The sequence below is a fragment of the Sinohyriopsis cumingii genome, chromosome 17 (assembly GCF_028554795.1).
Source record: "Sinohyriopsis cumingii isolate HCF-2022 chromosome 17, ASM2855479v2, whole genome shotgun sequence".
Classification (NCBI taxonomy): domain Eukaryota; kingdom Metazoa; phylum Mollusca; class Bivalvia; order Unionida; family Unionidae; genus Sinohyriopsis; species Sinohyriopsis cumingii.
In genome coordinates this window covers 23,020,925-23,041,539 of record NC_142977.1, presented here as the reverse complement: position 1 = coordinate 23,041,539, position 20,615 = coordinate 23,020,925, and the positions used below count along the sequence as shown (strand labels likewise).

The 20,615-nt window shown below is 34.6% G+C and overlaps 1 protein-coding gene across 1 annotated transcript; it reads right to left on the bottom strand.

Annotated features, from left to right (window-relative positions):
* Positions 1-3,756: 3,756 nt before the first annotated feature.
* On the bottom strand, positions 3,757-11,654 carry LOC149777930 (uncharacterized). The gene is made up of 4 exons (XM_089939043.1): positions 10,790-11,654; positions 7,667-7,752; positions 5,221-5,317; positions 3,757-4,711 (listed from the first exon to the last, which is right to left on the bottom strand). The coding sequence occupies exons 1-4, from the start codon at positions 11,433-11,435 to the stop codon at positions 4,458-4,460; spliced, it is 1,083 nt and encodes a 360-aa protein (XP_089795169.1). The 5' UTR covers positions 11,436-11,654; the 3' UTR covers positions 3,757-4,457.
* Positions 11,655-20,615: the final 8,961 nt, after the last annotated feature.

The window sequence follows — 20,615 nt, the reverse complement described above, 5'->3', positions numbered from 1 at the left end:
TTTGTATGTCCTTAAAAAAAATAATAATCGGGAATGCCAAATGCCCAGCGTTGATGAAGGAGTAGTCTGATCCTGCATCTAACATAAAAAAAATGACCTTTTTTCATTGTCGTGGTAGTAGTCGTGATATGATCTGTAACTGACGCTTTCTATCAGGTTGCAGACTGGTCATGTTCTCTGTGCCCTGCCCATACAACTGATTAGGTGCGTTTTAGGACTTTATGACTGTCCTTTTGAATTCTTTTGTCTCCAAAGTTCGTCTTTGCCCCTCTGGCTCCTGGTTTACAATATGAAAGTACACTGTAAAGATACTATTTCATACCAAATCATGACTTTGCATCGGACCATATTTCCTTTTGAACTTGAGGTATATGTAGAAATACTGAGCAGATACAAACGCAATATATAAAATATCCGGATCGTCTGGCTCATGGCTTTTAAATATGAAAGAACAATATAAAGTTACTATTATAGACCATCTAAATACATTGCAGCAGACCACATTATATTCGCATATATGTGCTTAAGTAATATGTAGAAAGACTAAGCTACAGTTAATAGCTATATCTTATACTGAAAATCGTATGCAAACTTGAAAGTTTGATGTCATCACATGTATATTATTATATTCTTTATTCACTCATGTAATTGTAGTATTATTAGGTTCCATTACTAAATGTCTATATGTATTGGAATGAAGTATAATTGAAGTATAATTTTTGATAATGTCCCAATCAAAACGGCCCTAGTCTTTTCCACGTTGAGTTTGTGTTGTCCCGACATTCTATGAACTTTTGTAACTAATCTAATGTAGCTATAAGAGATATTTCAATACCATTAAAGATTTTTTAAGTATTATCAACATATTAAGAGACTTCCCTATGTACATTTAAACAAACATATCACCATTTTACAATATACATGAAATCGCTATTATGCCCGATAAAATGTGACCTTAAAGGAGACTAGAAATCAAAATTTTCCTTTTACGTATGTAATTCTCTACAGATTTTAATTCGACTGCAATGTTTATAAATTAAATATTGTAAGCGGGTAGTGATTATATTGCGTGGAAGATACCACGATTCCGTAAATTGCCGAGTTTTCCCGAGTTTTAATGAGACGACAGATCACGTGGTACCGTGACGCTATACTAGCGAGTCCTCGAATACAAACATAAACATTGGCGAGCGAGGCAGACAGGAGACCACATTTGGGTTGCACATTCAAAAGTTGAATCTGCAGTCTGATATAATAGTTTATGTACTGTACTGGTAAGTACTAAAAGAAATTTGTTAGGCACAGGCCCCGGGCTGGTGACTTAAATAAACTAAAGTCCTGAATGAAATTCCACAAGCCCGGACAGTTCATACCTGTCAACTCTCAAGCCGGGAGAAAAACCTCCCGATTTTGGGGGTATTTCCTCATCTACATCCCGATCTCGTAATATCTCTCAATTTTGCGCAGCGAAGTCCCGATTATTACATTATGTCTGTCAATTTTCATTTGTCAGAAGAAAAAACCCAACCCCAAACCATTTTTAAATATAACGTATGCAATCCACAGTCTAAACTGCCACACTGCTGACATCGTAGCGATATGACTGAAAAATTGTTAAAGCTACGTTAAAAATTCAAATCACACGCACACACGTCTAAACCCGGCACTGGACGAAATAATTAATATCATACAACAGTTTTTTTCTTCTGTTTTTCTTCTTCAGTAAATAGAACGTGAAGATTAAACATTATTCAAGTAAATTTCAGATTTTTTAAACAACTACAACAGTACTATAGTAAAAAAAAAAATAATTAAAAGAATAAAATTGTCACCAATTAGCTTAAATGAATGATCACGCTGAAATTTTCTCTGCAAACAAAATCGCATCTCCATTTCCGCCAAAGAAACTCGGCCAGTTAACACCTGACATTCCTCTACCGTATATGAAAAGTGTAATTACCATGATTAACTTACAAGGAATAAAACAAAATATACCATGCAGTATATGTGGCCCTAAAGAACTAATTCTGAGTAAATATTTTAATCAGCAAACACTGTTACATGCATTAAGACTTAAACCTAAGAAAATAAGGTGGGGCATAAAACGTGAGAAAAACAGTTGTCACATGTACGGTAACTTGTGACTGCAGATTTGAACTGTTAAAATTAAGTCCATGGCATCGTAAGTAACAACAAAATAGGCACCGTTTATTTGGTAATCAATTGCTGGTGCTTACACATACACACACTGTCGAACATGGTTTCTTTGAAGTATGTCCGAAGGGCAGTCCTTTTCACAAGATCAATGCAAGGATAAGGATTCTGTTCATTAGTCACACTGGCTTTATTGTTTGCGTACTTAAATCAAAACTTTAGCTATTTTGCAATTTAGCCAGAACTGACCAGAATATGCAAAAGGGGCTTGCCATGGGGGAATAATAAGGCGTATCACAGCGAGAAAAGGCACGTCAAATGGGCGGTCGCACATTGGGGCAAGGGGGGGGGGGTCAATAGTCCCTCCCCCGTTCTATTCACAGACAGTTAATGTGAAACTTTGACCTTTTCTTTAAATCGCTCCTTTTTAAGCTGCCCAAGGAATAGTTTTATATCAGTTCCAATTAATACAGATTACCGTTTATGCATACTACATGTATACAATGCATTTTTTTTTTAAATTTAATTTTTATAAGATTACTGAAAATTGTGTTTTCTCGAAACACGACAGGTTTAGAATCTTATTTTTAGCAAAGCTTCCATTTGATTAAAATCAAATCTAAATTTCACCTACGACAGTGGTGATTTGATTTAGATTGTGCCGTGTTAAGGCATGTATGTCGACATCTTGAAAATAAATTTACTCATTTCACCAGCGCGATCAAAGTTTCCTCAGGCAAGCAATTTTTGTTTCGACAAGCCTGACGGGCACCTCACTTTGAATACAGGATGGGCCGGAACTAAAACCAGAAGGGGCCCAGGGTGTAGGGCTATCAGATTTGTTTTTAGCACTGCTATTTTAGATAAAAGATATGTGGATTGATTGTTGCATTTTGCGGTCACTTACTCGTCCTTCTGCCTATTTTCGTAACTCACACGTTTGACTCTTTTCCCAGGATTTAAAATGTCCAAAGGTATGTCTGGAACAGCGCCAACTTTTAGTCTAGGCCTAGCATTTGCGTATCTTTGAGCTGCTATTTTTTCATGATCCCTCTCGTAACATTCCTTTGAGAAATGTAACGAGCACATAGTGCTGTATGGTGTTGCTTTGAAATCGACTCGTTTGTAATAATGTACCCATTCTTTCATGATGCCTTTTTCTTTCGGAAAAAAAATATGTCCACAGGCTTTTCTTAATGTTCTATTACACCCGTAAGCAACGCAAAACGGTATTGTCTTTTACTCTGGCAACTCCCACTTGGGCTGCTGGAGTCGCTACTATGACGTCACATCCCGAAAGTAACCGAATAGGCGCTGAAATTTTGCATACGAGGTCACGGAAATTCAGCTCCTAGAAGATAGGCCAATATTTAAATATTGGCATTACAGTCGCAGATGATACTTCAGAATAAGGTTTTCTGCTATAGTACTTTTATTATTATTCTATATTTCCATTGGTTTCTGGTCTCCTTTAAGCAAGCGTCTCGTCTGTCAGAATGAAAGGATCTGGATATTTTCACGATTTGAGAGAAGAAGAAACACTCTAAACCCTATCATATACATAAATCATATTAAGTGGACTAATATACAATGTCCAGTCAATTCATTTGATCCTTTATTTGGTTAAATGTGTTATATTCATGAATGTCCTGTATAAATATCCTCTTGTTTAAATAGTGTGCTGTTTTGTATTCATTTCCTACTTCCAATTAAAGATTCATGAACATTTAGGAATGAAACATAGAGCAATAAACGTTTGCTGTCATTGCGATATAAACGAAAGATGAAATTCAAATTAATTCGAATAAAGAAATATAAAAATGTTGCATTTCATGAGACTGGTGCAAGGTTCTAAGCGAAAACAAAGTCAGCTAAAATGAATGAAACAAATTGATAACTCGAGGGATATTAAAGTTACCCAACCATAGAAAACGAGAACAGTCAGAGCTAATTACGATTTTAATTTATACTACCTTGACATTGGATGTACATAGTTTCGCATCGAAATGAGGAAAAATATTTGTATTTTGAAATGTAATTATGATACTAATCTACAATCTATTAAGACATGCGTTTTTGAGAACTGTGCGCAGGTGGCTTTAATAAAATCTTCACATACATTTGTCAGTCAGATTTCAATTATTCACTTTTGGCAAAAAGATTATGTATCAAAATATAAATCTGCAAAGTTTGCAAACATCTTCACAATAGAATCGGGTAAGAATCGAGGACATAAGCGGTTCTAATATAATCTATCTATCTATCTAATCTATCTATCTATCTATCAGTAGAATGGCAAATACTTATCCTTTTTTTCTGTCAATCTCACATATGAAAAAAGTTTTGTGTTCACAATTCAAGTCGTTCATTTTGAACTGTCTATGAGATGATAGTTCAGCACAATTTTCTTGCCCTGAGACGTTGTTAGGTTCCATCTCCCACCAGACCGTGTATCTCATTGGCACATTCCATGGGGTCCACACCCAATGGCCCTCCTTCATAATGTCATTTCCAGCCGTCCAATAAATAGAGATAGTTTGAGTACCCTTTTCCAGTTCTTGATGCAGAAATACATGTAAATTGTAATTGTATTATTTTAGCATATTATAATATATTACCATCTTATATAATCTGTTTGCAGCATATTATAATGCATTCTTATAAACTGTTATTTAGTTCGTACTATTAAATAGTATCTTATATAATACCATTAGGGTGAGATATTCATATATTAATAAATAATAGTATTCCGATATTTGTCTATTGCATATAAGATAAAATGCTATATGTTATTATTATACTAATAATACTAATAATAATAGCAATAATACGATATGATGTTTTATAGTGCTATTACTATCTTTAACACTATTGCTTATGCTAAACATTCAACAACGCGAACATCAGAAACGTTCACGCTTGTTAAGTTCATTAGGTAGTTACCAAGGAAATTACCTCACAAAACTCGGTATCTATGGAAGTGATGTTTACAATGAATCGTGGACATTTTGTTATGATTTCCATGACTGATATTTAAACAGGAGAGTTAGTTTTCTGTCTACTTACTTGTCTGATGCAACTCATTAAGTACTCCTAGAATGAACTGGAACTCGGTGGGATCGTCTATCCGGATCAGGTGGGAACTGAAAACTTGACAGTATTGCTGTGTAAAGAGAAATCAGAGTGACAGCAATACAATTCCGTTTTAGATTCAAAGACTTCTTCCGAGCTTTGACGTTTGATCTTTTCTGTTCGTGCAACAGACTATGTATATTGTGTCTTTTTGCAGAATCATTGAGTTTCAATAAAAATAAAGATTTTAATTATTAGACAAGACTATTCAAAGTGTTGCATGCAAACTAACAAACTAGGCTTGCAAAATATCTAGAAGAGGTATTAAATGATAATAGCTAAGAATGATATTTCTGCTCTTCCGGAATGGAGATAAAGCAGTTCAAATCCATTCCGTAGATCCAGAATATAAAAGATTTATATCGCAGACATTCCTTCTATGTTTTTCAATTTTCAAACTGTTGTGGTCTGATGGATTATAATTATTATCTCTCTGCTTTTTCTATTTATACTAAGTAACTGTGTACCAAATTCTTTGAAATGAACACAACACAAATAAGTTTTATATCGATTTGAATTCACTTTTCTAACCTTTCTTAAAGTACCATTGTCTTGTATACCAATATTGCATACTATATGCTCATTTTTTCCCCCGTTAACTTTACATTGTCAGAATCGTGCAGTATTACCCGATATTGAATCCGCGCGACAATACACATATAGCATTCACGTGCATAAAGGAACTACTTTCTATTGTAAACAAACAATGGACGCAGACGTTACCACTTTTGATTTGTACACAGATCATGTGCACTCGCGTAAGAGGCTCTTTACGTTGTGGTTGTTTAAATTTCTTTCTGAATGAACTAAAACAGATATTTCGTGGACTGCCACATGCCAGCTGCTTTGGCACTTTCAGCGTTGATACAATGTTACGGATTTAGGCTAGCTACAGTATATAACAAACGCAAGATAAGGTCCTTACAAATAACATACAAGTGACAAGTCATATACTCTCTTCTTTAGCTGGTGATAAGAATGGCAAAATAAAATATACTTACAGTTTTATATCCTGAATTTCCTCAAAATGTATTTTCTTAATTCTTCAAATCCGAATTACATGAGCTATGTCATAGGTTTTCAATGTGGATTACACATTTCGAAATTGTGCTGTAATTTCGATGATAAGTGCAATTGCATCCTCTTACTGCACCAAAATGAAATAAGCATTAAATTCCATAGCGTCTTTTTGATAACTGCAATTGAAAGACTTCATATTTTTCACACATTATGATTTCAAACATTCAATGACAGAAACAGAAACACATCTGCAGATGTAAACACGCTTCTCCCGCGCCGCTTCAATCCGATGTATTTCATCTATAATTTGCACAGATGAATCCAGTCCAAAACCACAAACTTTCGTCGAATCGAAACAAAATACCAAAATATATTCATTCCAAATCAAATGGAAAAGTTGTTGCAATGCGCATTCATTCACAATATGACTGCAAATTTCAATTTTAACTAGACAAGCCATTTTCTTTCGAAAGTTATGTCGAGCGCCCGACTAAGTTCAAATTTATCTGGACGGAGTTATGTGCGTAGTAATAATGTTGTGTAATGATAAATCTCCGCTTGTGTACTTAGTTTGGAATACGGCATACCTTTATTTACGTTGTTTCTTGTAGTGTATTTTGTTTATATAAGTAAGCCTTAGGTAGAATAAGAAAATGAGCATCTAATAAAAAGGTTACTGCATTTGTATGGGAAAATATGAACTCGTTTTGTCGGATGGATATACGGCACTCGCAAGGTTGTGCAGTATTCCAGCCACAAAACTCGTTCATATTTTCCCATACAAATGCAGTAACCTATAAATACTATTCATGTATTTAATGATACAATGTCGAAGTAGATACATTAAATGGAATAAACGTTGGTCTTAGAACTTGTCGTTTCCGATGGTATGAGCAACTATAACAGTTAAGAGTTTGATCGCTCAGATATTGTCATTTTAGTTTGTTCTTCTATGACGTACCTTTGAATCTCTGTGTGAATTGATTTTTATGACATACCAAAGGAATTGGTTCAAAATAAGATGACGAAGTCAAAAAAAGTTAAACCTTGGTATATTGTGATGATAAGGTTATGTTTATTGGTCCTCTAAATACAATTATTGGTTTTTATCGTAGATGAGAGAGACCAATATAAATATATATCAATCCATTTTTATCAAATAATTTCTAGTTAAATATTACATGTAAAGCACATATTCCAATAACTTAGGTGGATTTCGTTGTACTAGAAGTATGAATTTTGAAATGTCATAGTTTTTAATCGTGATCAACATATTTGTTCTACGAAAAAAATTCATTGTTTAATCCAATGAAAAATCTATTGATCTTCCTTTGAAATATTGCTATGATTGCTTACTAACCTCAGCAGCAAACCATGACATGTTACTGTGAATGAAAGAGTAGCACGAGGCTTGAAATTCTCTCCATCCATCCTCACAGTGTGGCACTGATGCATACCCATGTGAAAATAGATGCATCAGATTAAGTATAGTGAACTGACTAAACGGACGAAGCCGTTTCTAGGTTGTCGTATGTACATACATACAACCATACATACATGCATACAAAACACACACACACATACACACACACACACACACACATACATACATACATACATACATACATACATACATACATACATACAACCATACATACATACATACAACATATATACATTAGACAAAACAGCAGGCAGAATAGGAAGTGCTATACCTGAATACTACAAAAGAATACTTCATATTTATAATATTAGCTATAATAAATACTATACAAATAGCATCTACGTGGAGTAGGAATTTAATATCCTCTAACTGATAATGTTATTTGTATCTTATGAATATATATATATATATATATATATATATATATATATATATATATATATATATATATATATATATATATATATATATATATATATATGAAACAAACTTCGTTAGTAATATCAAACATTGACTTGTAGAATCCAGGGTTACCGCTGTCTGTTCTTTCTTGTGTACATTTCCATTACGCCATCTTTCTTCCACAGCTTAATGTCTGTCTTTAAGAATCCAGAATAACTGTGTGCACATATGAGAGTTAATTACTAGGTCCGTATACCACCGACAGTGTGTCATCACCTTTTGGTGATGTGTCATGGTTGTGCTGGCTTAGGAGTCAGTGGTTACAGGCCAGGCGATGGATGCTGTTAATTTTTGGACCTGGCTTCGAATCTCCGTAGAGTACGAATTTAAAATTCTCTATCCTCTATTCTATGTTCTGTATCATAACTCAACTTGTGTCGCATATATATATATATATATATATATATATATATATATATAGAGAGAGAGAGAGAGAGAGAGAGAGAGAGAGAGAGAGAAATACCTAAAATCGAACTCTCATTATAATTCAATCCTGTTAAGACCGAAATGTGCATGGTGTCCTGAATATTTGCTTCTTTACCATCATCATTTATTTCCTCCAGCTCCAACAGATTTCGTTCCCAAATTTCAATTTTACGCAAGAAAATAAGATAACCAAAACGCAGCTCAAACTTGGAAAGGCGATGTTAAAACAATATGACACACATATGAATGCTCACAATAGACTAATCTGACGTCTTCCCTCCATGTAAAGCCCAGTCTTTAAGGCGAATTATTATTAATTAAAAATCAGTAGATTTAAAATATGGTGTTTATCTACGTAGTAATTATTATTAAACTTATTCATTTGTATACATGATCAATAGAACGTTGTCGTTTCGGCTTTTAGGTTTCCAACTGAATATCAAGGATTTTAAAGGCGGGCATTTTGCCTTTCTTTAGTTTACTTTGCCTACAGAAACAGACAACGCGGTAATTTAAAAGTTAGATTCATCCAACGGCCTCTTGAAATGTGAAAATCACTGAGTATTTAAACAGTATGAAGTATCAGTCATGTTTCTAATGGACTTGTCGTTAAGTTATAATTCCTCAAATGCTCAAATGTTGCTTGTGATAGTACTGTATTTTGAATGTGGAATAACTGTATTTATGTATGTGATAGAACGTGACTTTCAAGAGGAATGTATGGTGTTCAACTAATATGTCATTAAATACACGTATTTATAAACAATAATAGGTTTCCTAACTGTGCAATTTTCAACACGCAGATACCAATATTCTCCCATAATTATATACCCTTTCTATCTTGTTACATAAGCGCTTTGTAAAGTAAATTTTGTTTTACAAAATGAGTAAACTACACTAAAACCAAAACTTCTCAAAACCCCAAGATAGATACATACATACATACATACATACATACATACATACATACATACATACATACATACATACATAAATAGATACATACATAAATACATACATACATACATACATAGGTGTGTGTTTGTGTTTGATAGCAGACAAGCAATGTTATATCTGCTTAATAAATTACTTCCTAACCTAGAATTAATGACTTTTAACCCAGTAACATTAAATCTCCAAGAAATCTATTGAAATATTAACTTAAAATATACAGCATAATTAACTATTCATGATTCACATTGTCACACTTATTGTTACAGTACACTTGGAATATATAGCAGTAACAGTCGGACTAGAATACATATAACTATTCATTTGCTTCACGTTACATACATTACGTTGTAGTAGTCTCGTTCAATCGGACTCTTACGTGACTCCGAATGATCGACATCGAGCTAGAATCAGTAGCGGTCTATGCAAATTATTGTACGTCTAACAGTGAAAATGAGGGTGACCAAAAATCTGGAAAATCCTATGACAAACACCCGTGATTATAACAACCAGTGCAGCTTAGGTCATTTCAGAGAAAGGCATAGTTTGTGTGCATGCATAATTCATGTTGGTGATGAACGCGATAGTTGGTATTGTAGAGTAGTGCTCGGTGTACGCGTACAACATCACACACCGTTCGAGAGGATTAGAGATTAATTAATAATCTTTTGAAAGGCCGGATGGTTAGCTCATATATCTTGACGTTTGATACGTAACAAGTATACAAGACACTGCGCAACTGTAATACAAACTGACGTGTGAAACCTAATGGTAATGAGTCAGCTAGATTCTTGATTGTCGTACATCGTGGAAGCCACGCGAGTGTCTAGTTGAACGAAACTAACGGTATAGAACATATCTCGTATATATTGTCTGACTAATGATGAACGGCGTCGCGTGAACGTGCAATGGCAAAAGGGATTTTCCAACGTATATCATATTTAAATATGTAAATAATATTGTCCATTTTTAATATTAGTATGATAGAGGGAATTCAGTATGTTTACTAATCTGAATCAAACATAAAAAAGACTTTTATATCTTTCAGTGAAAAATACACTGATATCGGACATAAAGTTTACATTTCTAACTTTTAATGTTTCATCGTGTTTAGTTAATTTGTATTTAAATCTGAAGACAAAAAACGCAAGTATATAACAACGTCCTTTTGCATGTGAAGGACAAACACGTCCTACATACCTTCTTGGTCAAGATGCCACGTCTGGACCTGTTCGTACAGATTCTCACAGGTTTGGTTAAGTTTTGACATAGTTTCTTTAAATTTCTGCTCAATTGTACTGACTTTTTCCTCGAGTTTAATTCCGAAAGCTACTACATTGTCATTGGTTTCACTGATTTTATTGTCAACATTGTTTTCAACATTTTCAAGTTTTGTCGCTAAATCTGAAAGGTTTTGCCCATATGTCTCTTCCATAGCTTCTATTGTTTTCATAAAGTTAATTCGAGTGGCTTTTTCTTTCGCCAATCCTTTTAAAGTCATGTCGAGTTTCTTAACGACTTCGTAGTTTGAAAATGATGATCCATACTTTTCATCGGCGATAGGAGTGGAGAGTTCATATTGATGTCCAATGCCACCTCTTCTTGAACAATGGCAACTAGTTTTGTTGCGATTTCCAATTAGTGTTTGTATCTCTAAACGATCTTGGTTCAAAACTCTACGCACGTATACAATGTCTTTCTGTAAATCCGCAAAACCTTCTTTCAGATCAAGCAGTTCCTCCATTATCTGAGACACTTGCATCTGGAGATTATTCTCTGTTAAATACCCATTATCGAAGAAAGATATAAAGCATACAAATGCAGCAATAGGCGGCAAATACTGCATGTTCAAATTCGTTTAATGTCGGCAGCACTATACTCAATGATTTGTCGATACTATGATGCTATGTCTTTTACAGACTCCCATAGTATTTTGTGAGTATTTTAGATATCACACACGCACAAACCTTTGTACAGCTAATGCCTACTTGACGTTTTACTTGTTCGATTTCACAGCTATGCTTACTACTTTACATTCTGCTGGGATTAATCTCTGGCGTATATAAACTTGAACTATGATACGTTATCGTTCATATCTCTTGTCGTATACGTCGAACATATCAAGAGGCAATGTCATGCCTGCAGGAAAGTGATTACTTCTGCTATTTCCTTTACATCCTCTTAACTACCAAAGTGTATCAATGACCTAAACGAGGAATGCTGAACAGTCGGAAACATGTCGAAATATTGATGCAAAGTAGAAATAAGAGGGGTGAGTAGGAGGATTTCCCTGTAAAATAGCAGATTATTTCAGAAATGCTTATGTACGGCGAATAAGAAAACTACCGTACTAAAATTAAAAGTCCTACGGAAAACTTTATACAAAATTTTGTGCCAAGTCTTAACATGGGAATAGTATCTGATGACCTCTACCAAAACTAAGTCCTTTTAATGTCAAGATTTTTATAACAGAACTTTATCTAAAAACGTGAAAGCTGAAAACAGAGACATTTGCATGTTTCGGCTAAGATAGCATATTTTGAATCGATGAATGTTAAAGTGATGCGTACCGTCGCAATACTTCATTTAACAAGAAAGTTACATGAATATGCAATTGCGGCCAATATAGTATTTCCGATGTGCATTTCCGATCATTTGCGGGAGGGCCAGAGGTCATTCCGATTTTTCTCAGTTCGAGAATAAGAAAAAGTTCTATATTAAGATAGGGCCAAAGATAGTAATCGTAATATCTGTGCATAGAGCTATGTCAAAGCTTGCTACTATACATGTAATAGAGAAGACCTGTGGTAAACTTAGTGTTACTCATGTCAGGTAGAAATAAAAGAAACCAAACAAGGAGACTGTGATAATGACCTTGAAAATAGAACACAAAATGTGAAATGCAACACATATGCTTGTGAAAATATACCAGTATAGCAAAATTCATCATTTAGCCTGTTAAGTTAAACAACAGATTAGATAAATCTTCATATTTGAACCGTAAACTTTGTATGTAATTATAGGAACTCTAATGCGGTACACGACATGCCTACAACGGACGATCAATGCATTTATATTAAAGTTTCTTCCCTTAATCACAAACGGTTGTAAATCCTAGAGAAAAATGTCATGAAATTGTTGAAATACTGATATGACATTGAACATAAATGTAGGAGCCACAAAATAATAATGTATAGATTTGCTTTTCTCTTGATTTCAAATGACTCCAATGTTATAGAAAGGAAAATAAATGTATGGAAAACCGAAAATGTTAGTCTTGAAGATAGGACCCACACCCCGTCACTGATGACAAGAGTACCAAGTTTCATTCCAGAGTAAAATTGAACGTGACCTTGACCTTGAACATATTGCTCTTGAAGTAGTAGACTACATTACAATCATGTAATGATAATATACAAGTACATGAAGCTTCACTCTTTAATCTCCGGTAGCTCTAACATGTCAGAAACGAAAGAATTAAAAGAATCTTAAACTTTTGTTTGTGACCTTGACCTTTAATATGGAACGCCAAATGTTTTATGTGTCAAACCTATTAATGAAAATATGTAAGGTATTCTAAACGTCCTTCTACCATCCAAATAGCTTGAATGGAACAACCTTATATTATCCCCGGCAATAAAGATCAGCTGTTGTTAATATGTTCATCGATCATTTGAAGTTCAGAAATGTTTTTGCAAAAAGGGACCTACACTACTTGACGGCTAATCTATAACAGATTCTGTTTGAAGTCGCCAAGCAGCTACTCCCCAAATATGAAGAAAAAAAAAAACTTTATCAGGAAATGGGCTCAGCAATGTTGTGATAGAGTTTTGGGCTTCACACAGCTGTCGAGGTCTTCTCTTTGATGATTACGACCGGACGTAATTGTCAAGATCACAGCATGGTCAACATTTTCTAAATATAGAGTTTTAAGATTAACACAAAGTTAGAAATTAACCTTGAACAAAGCAGAGTACCAGACAAAGACAGAAATATCACGTGACAGCTCATGTATCGCCTCCATTCTAAACAATGCATGTCGTCCACTCTACATACGTTTCGTCTGCATAATTAAATCGCAGTGCTGTTCAATTAGCAAACCTGGAATAAATTTTTAGAAACCTTTAAAATGTTATCACGTAAACGGAGATGTATTACCTTAGAAGAAAATCAACAGGTGGCCGCTTTAAAGAAATGGGTGTGGGTGCTGAACAATTTTATTTCGGAAAGATTCAAATAAACAACATCGCAACAGGAATGGATAATATCTAGTAACAGTGGAAAAATGGAGTAAATGGAAAGAGAATTACATATGTATCAGGATTTAAATGATGTTTTTGAATGTTTTTGCAATGTGTATGACATCAAAACCCCATTTGCATTTCACGCTAAAGTCAAGAATAAGAACAATTACTGTAGTGAATGTTCTCTTGAAATAAACCTGTTGACAAGAATATTTAATATTGCTTTTATATAAAGCTATTATATACCATGAAGTTGTATATGTAGCATTCCTACTACATACATTACATATATTTCTCACAAAACACTTAGTCCCCTTCTGAAAAGGCCACCTTATAAAAGGTTGCCGTATAAGAGGGGGACCATTGTATATGCTCACTTGTAACCATCTACCCAGCTCACTTTAGACTGCTTGTAACAACGACTATGACCACATTGATATTGCTCAACTGTTGCAACGCTTGCAAAAGGTAGTGTACTAATTAATTTTTGACATTTCTCATCTATTTGGAATGATATTTCCAACTCAAACTGATACGTAGAGCTCAGGTCAAAGTGCAGTGTTGTTGTGCATTTAGATTTTCAATTATGTTCTTGGGAATGGAGGTGATACATTCACAGGTGTTGATAGTTCAGATAATTTTGTAAAGTCAGCATTTATTATTTTTTCATAGATGAATTTTTTGGACAGAAACCCCAGAAGGACGATGACTACATTTAATTACCCTCTGCTTGTACACTATATAATTTGAACTAAAAGATGAGAAAGGGATACGATGTGCATTTTTCTGTGTAAGTCGGAAATAAAATAAAAATTCGATGATTAATAGAATAATAGTTTCTTAACATTATTAAAATGTGTCATATAGCCAGTGTGTGTGTGTGTGTGTTTGAGAGAGAGAGAAAGAGAGAGGGTGTAAATACAAAACGTTGTGTAGTGTGATACACGGTGATGGTATATGTGCTGATGTCTACATTTATATGATTTTTGTGTGTAGCGTGTATGCATAAAGATAATATTAAGATTTGTGTGCATTAAACAGTGAAAATTAACACCAAGATTAGGCCTCTAATAATTAGAATACAATACAGCAAAATGTAATGCGGGTGAAATTTATATATATTGGTATCACACAATGTACGAGAGTGGCCAATTCTTCATTACAATCATGCTCCAACATCAGTGAGTAACGTACATATCTTTTTTACGAATTCATATATGTTTATAGGACTCATAGTACTAAACCAGTCTAGAAATGGGTGAACATAAACAAGAATATATATGAATTAGTGGTCCATAATTGGCTAATGATGAAATGTTATATTTGAATAAACATAGCTTTTGAGATTTTATCCTATCTCAAGATGAAAATTTGAAACAAGATTCTTTTGATGCAATGTTAGTATTTTTGGAGACCATGGGAAACGCCCAATTAGAAACGTAGTATCGGATTCATTAGCATTTATAAATGTATAGAGATTGAACGTTTAATATCATTGTGTTTTAATAGGCTAACTACAGTAGCTGATTTATTATCGTTAATCCTAAGAGCCATCACTCACTTTCTTAATTGTATGTGATCCTTGCTCGAATGGGTTCTGCTGATCGTAAACAGTTTCTTAATATATCTTAGGCTAAACGGGGCGACACAGAGGAATTCGGCTTTTAATTATTAAAATATGATTTTATCACTGTCATCCGGTGGTTAGTGTATGATAAATAACTTGAAAAGGTTATTTACGAGATTTAAAGTTAAGGCGAACTTTTGAATTGTATGTGAATAAGTCCGGCTAAGCATTGTCATAAAGGTGTGATTCAACACGAAACAGTTAAAGAGATGATATTGTTGGACCATCGAAGTTCATGCACCCCATACATTATGAAACGTAGGCAGGTGGTGGAGGGGGCAACCACTACACTAATAACGGTTCTACGGAGCAAAATTGTTATGAGCACTTAAATATTCCTAGGGAAAATAATTCATAATTCCATAAAATAGAATTTCAAATCAAACTGGTCACAACAAAACAAACACCTTGATATCTAAGTGTTTTTAAGCCAAACTGACTAACTTATCTATAGAAAATGGTTATACACTATTTTAAGACGCAAACAAATTCCAATTATGAGGGTCACGTGATCACTTTCTGGAAGCTATTTACATGTCTAAGGTCACGTACTCCACTACAGCCTCGATTTCACTCTATGTATCCCACAATAAAAATGAATAAGAAGAAGAAGTTGTTTACTCCAACTCTAGCTAATTTTGTATCGAACTCAGGAACTAGGTCTGCATTAAGATACAAAGTTCTAATATTAGGTGTTTACGCAAAACAGTCAGGTCAAACTAATTTCTGGAAAATGTCGAATTGCAGTAAACAAAATTTTATTACTATAACATGTAATGGAATATAAAAAAATTAAAACTAACAAACAAACAATTAAATTAAATCCAATATAAATTAAATAAAATATACATAACAATTATATCAAAGAATTATCGACTGGTTTATTTTCGCGCGTGTAAAAGTTTTAATTATTACAAAACAGACTTGTGGAGAAATTTATACTGTTTCTAGAGAAAGAACAAAATTGTCAAAATTTTGTATCATAAATCAGATAGTGCATATTAAATAATGTAGTCAATAAAAAGGACAAGGAAATGAAATATTGATTTAACCTCTCAAGTAAGTGACTGCTTTACATGGATTCATAAAGCATTCTGAACTAATTGGTAAGTCACATGACGGTGAAGACGTTGATAATGGTGACGAAAATTGCGATAATGATACTTTTCACTCATATGATATCTTTTATGTCCATGATATATTGAGATCCATCAACACTGAGCCATCATGCAAAATATGTATTAGGTGTTATTCTTGTCATAATTTAAAATTTATATACACTTTGTGTACATCTTTTACATGTATATGGAGTTAACAAGCACTTTGTTAAGTACTACGCTGTGATGTTGTTTTATAGAAAACTGGTTTTGGGGATAAGAAGACCACAGACCGACTTCTTAAGACAGGTCATAACTTGGCGATCACTTTAAAAGTGTGCAACTGCCAATGTCTAAGATATATCCTATCTTGTTAATACTTAAAGAAAAAGTAGAAGAGAAAACATTTTGAATCTCAAACAGACATACAAACTTACACATACAAATATATCAAGTAAATATCAACGTTACAGTATGTGCCAATTTGCTGGGCACATGTAACCCTGTGTATCAGTGTGTAGGTTAAGTACTATACAAAACACTAATTGTGATTTATCAAACATTTTAATCGATGTATCGCTGGTACTTTGTTAAACAAGCAGGACGGGATACAGTATCGAACGTTATGGTCAAATATGGACCAAACTATTTATACTGGTCTGACTATTTATGCAGAAACATTTAATTTTTGAAACATATTTGTCAAATTTAAAAAAATATCTATCTAAAGTCACAGTAAAAAAAGAGAGGATAATAATTATTTTATCTGAATGTGTGAACTCTACATTCCATTTCACATGTAGACATATCATTCTTTCTTTAATGGATAATTCTAATATAACTACATCCTTTCTTGTCCATTAATATATATATGATGAATGGACATAACTTGCTACAAAACGTTTCTTTTATTAAATACTTAAGTGTGAACTATAAAGACTTACTGGCAAAATAATTTTAATATCTTTTCGATCCTATATATTTACAAGTGAAAAATATAATATTAAATTTTTATATGTGCAAATATAAGATTTGCCCTCATGTTATGCGATGCTTCATTGTGCGAGCCTACAAAAGTTGTATCTGCAACAAAACAAAAAGACTACCTTGTGAAAACTGAGTTGCATTTCAGACACGGAAATTAATCTTTGATAAAGAAATCTGTCCAGCCCCTTGTTGGCGTTTCTCAGACTTTTTCCCGTTACTTCCTTGACAATAAGGACAAAAACCTTCTGTGACGCATCGCTGAATCGTCCTTGCATTGTTTTCTGCTAGGATCAAATTATAAAATCATTTACCAAATGACAAATTTTATTTTTACTGCGACAGATTAGATAAACCTAATCCTACCTCTTTCTCCAGTCACGTATATTTATACCATTAAGCTTTGAAAGGGAGGTGAATTTACGAAATGAGGATGCGCGTGAGCGGGTTTTGCCAAAGAGTGAGTTTAATCTTCTAAACTCCGATTCTGGAGCAAGTTTGGTATCGAATAAAAAGAAATTTGTATGAGTATACCAGCAAACGGCATCGTTTTAAACAGATTAATAGTTTATAATGGTAGATGTTTGTGGAAAATCTGCTACACGTAAGTACCCGTGTGAATCTGATCGGTCAGCACATGCAACACGAGATGAACTCACTGATCTTTTGCGTCTCGTCTGGATTGATCCGGATGAGGTTGTTGTTTTCCAGAATCGCCTTGAGCGGCTAAAGACAAGCAATATCGCCTTGACTAATATTATCCTGTTTTAGGTGCATCCAACGATAACATCGTGGTATTTACCGGCGACTGAAAAATCAAAGACTCGAATGTATCAATTGCAGCGATCCAAATTGAGATCCGCCGTAACAATGTTCCTATATCCGGTGGTTCGATGACTGGTTTACTCATCATGACTGGAAAAAAAATTGGTGGTTTGGGAGAACCGAGATTATCCAATGACGCTGCAACGAACAGGTACGTGGACGTCAGCAACGCCGAGATAATGACATCGTTCACGAGAACGAGTGATTAATTAGCCACACTGCTATCTGACTACGAAGTTCATGCGAGTATGTTTAGGAGTCATGTCAGAAACTATCAGGGTCTGCTTGATGTTGTCGATGGGTTGTTTGGAAATCCTATACTCGTCCGCACTAAGCTCGCTGACATTCGCACACTACTCAATGATTTTATCGGTGTTAAAACCTCAATCGAAACAATTAACAAACGCTCACACAAATATCAGGATCGGTTAAAGGATTAACTACACTGCGATCTGAGTATAATGGTCATGTAACCATGTTTTAGAGTCATCTCGGAATATATCAGATTCTTCTTGATGTCACCTATGGTTTCTTTGGAAGACCAATACCCACCAGAAATAAGCTCGCTGACCTTCGCACACAGCTCAGTGATATAGTCGGCGTTAAAACCTCAATTGAAACGATTAACAGAACACTTGCAAAAGTAACAGCATCGGTTAAAATATTTTATGGAAAGATAAACGAGTTTAAAACAGAATCAAATATTATACGCAATAGAGTAAATCAAATTGAACAAGAACTCGGTAGGGTATCAGCAGTAGCTAATGGAATTAAATGGCGGATATACACTATCCGGTTTGATGAGAAAAATAATGCAAAGATAAATACTAAGATTGATGATCTGAACACTAGAATAGACCATATAACTAGTGAAAATAAGTATTTCAAAATGAGTTTAATTACCAGGCCCTAAGGTAAAATTTCCATGGATACTTATGAGGTAATCAAACCACCCCCACAAAACACACATTTTCAGGATAAATAATCCGCAAACCGCTGAAATAATGCATCAAGAATCAACGACATATGAAAATATTAATGCTGTCGTTTTTGCTGAGAAACTGTTATAAGAGAACAAATGTTCGTTTCACACTAGGTCACACACAACATTCGTTTAAAACAGGTTGATGGTTTATAATGGTGTATATTTACGGAAGATCTACTAAGCGCAAGTGTCCCTGGGACATTGATCTATCAGCGTATGCAACAAGAGATGAATTTGCTGATCTAATGACCCCCCTCCCGTGTGTTGATCCGGATTAGGTTCTTGTTTTTCAGGATCAACATGAGGGGTTACAGACGAGCAATATCAAATGGGACGATATTATCCTGCGAGTTTCCGGTGCAGCCAACAATAACAACATGGTATTTACCGGCGACGGAAGTATCACTCACTGTTATCCACAGTGATCTCGGTAGACGTGTTGCTAAAGCCGGCTACACAATGACCGGTGAGATCAGCATGAGTGGAAATATAATCGTTAACTAGAGAGAACATCGTTAATAACAATCAGTGAAGGATTGACCCTATTTCAGATCTGAATATAATTATCACGTAACCGCGTTTACGAATTTTCGCAGAACACTGGTAGGATCGCTACTGATTTCTCTGTAACCCAATGGTCGCCAGAGTTAAGCTCATAGAAATCGAAGAAAAAATCAAAGCGATTCAACATCATGTAGTTCATACAACTCTGCTCATCAACGAGGTATACACAGTAGCGTATGGTTCATCAACGTGGTCACAACAAAACAAATCACTCAAACATACCGCTGTGATCAACGGGGTGTAGCGCTGAGCGATTTAGGATATTTATCACATTTCTATGACGTCATTCCACCGATATATTTTCTGGAACTTTGTCGGTCGTGTTAAATCAAAATACCGAGGAAACATTCATACTGGAACAAGCAGATACAGACTTAACAGGAACCACGTGTCTCGAATTCGTCGCGAAAGCACCTCAATTAGTAACTTAGTATATGGATAATTGAATCCCAATGATACGTTCCGGTATAATCAAGCGTGTGAGTGGAAGGCATCGCTAAAAGAATTCATCGACGAGCACGAATAATCGTCGTAGACAATGTTGCATACGCGGTCTCCTCGCTAGCAGCTGAAACAACGACGTTAATCGGAACGTTATCAGCGACGCATGTGATCACCCGTGGATGGAATCGGTGTAGCTTTTGAAATCGGTGTTGATGATATCCTCAACATTATTGTAAATAAAGCAAGAAATTACATG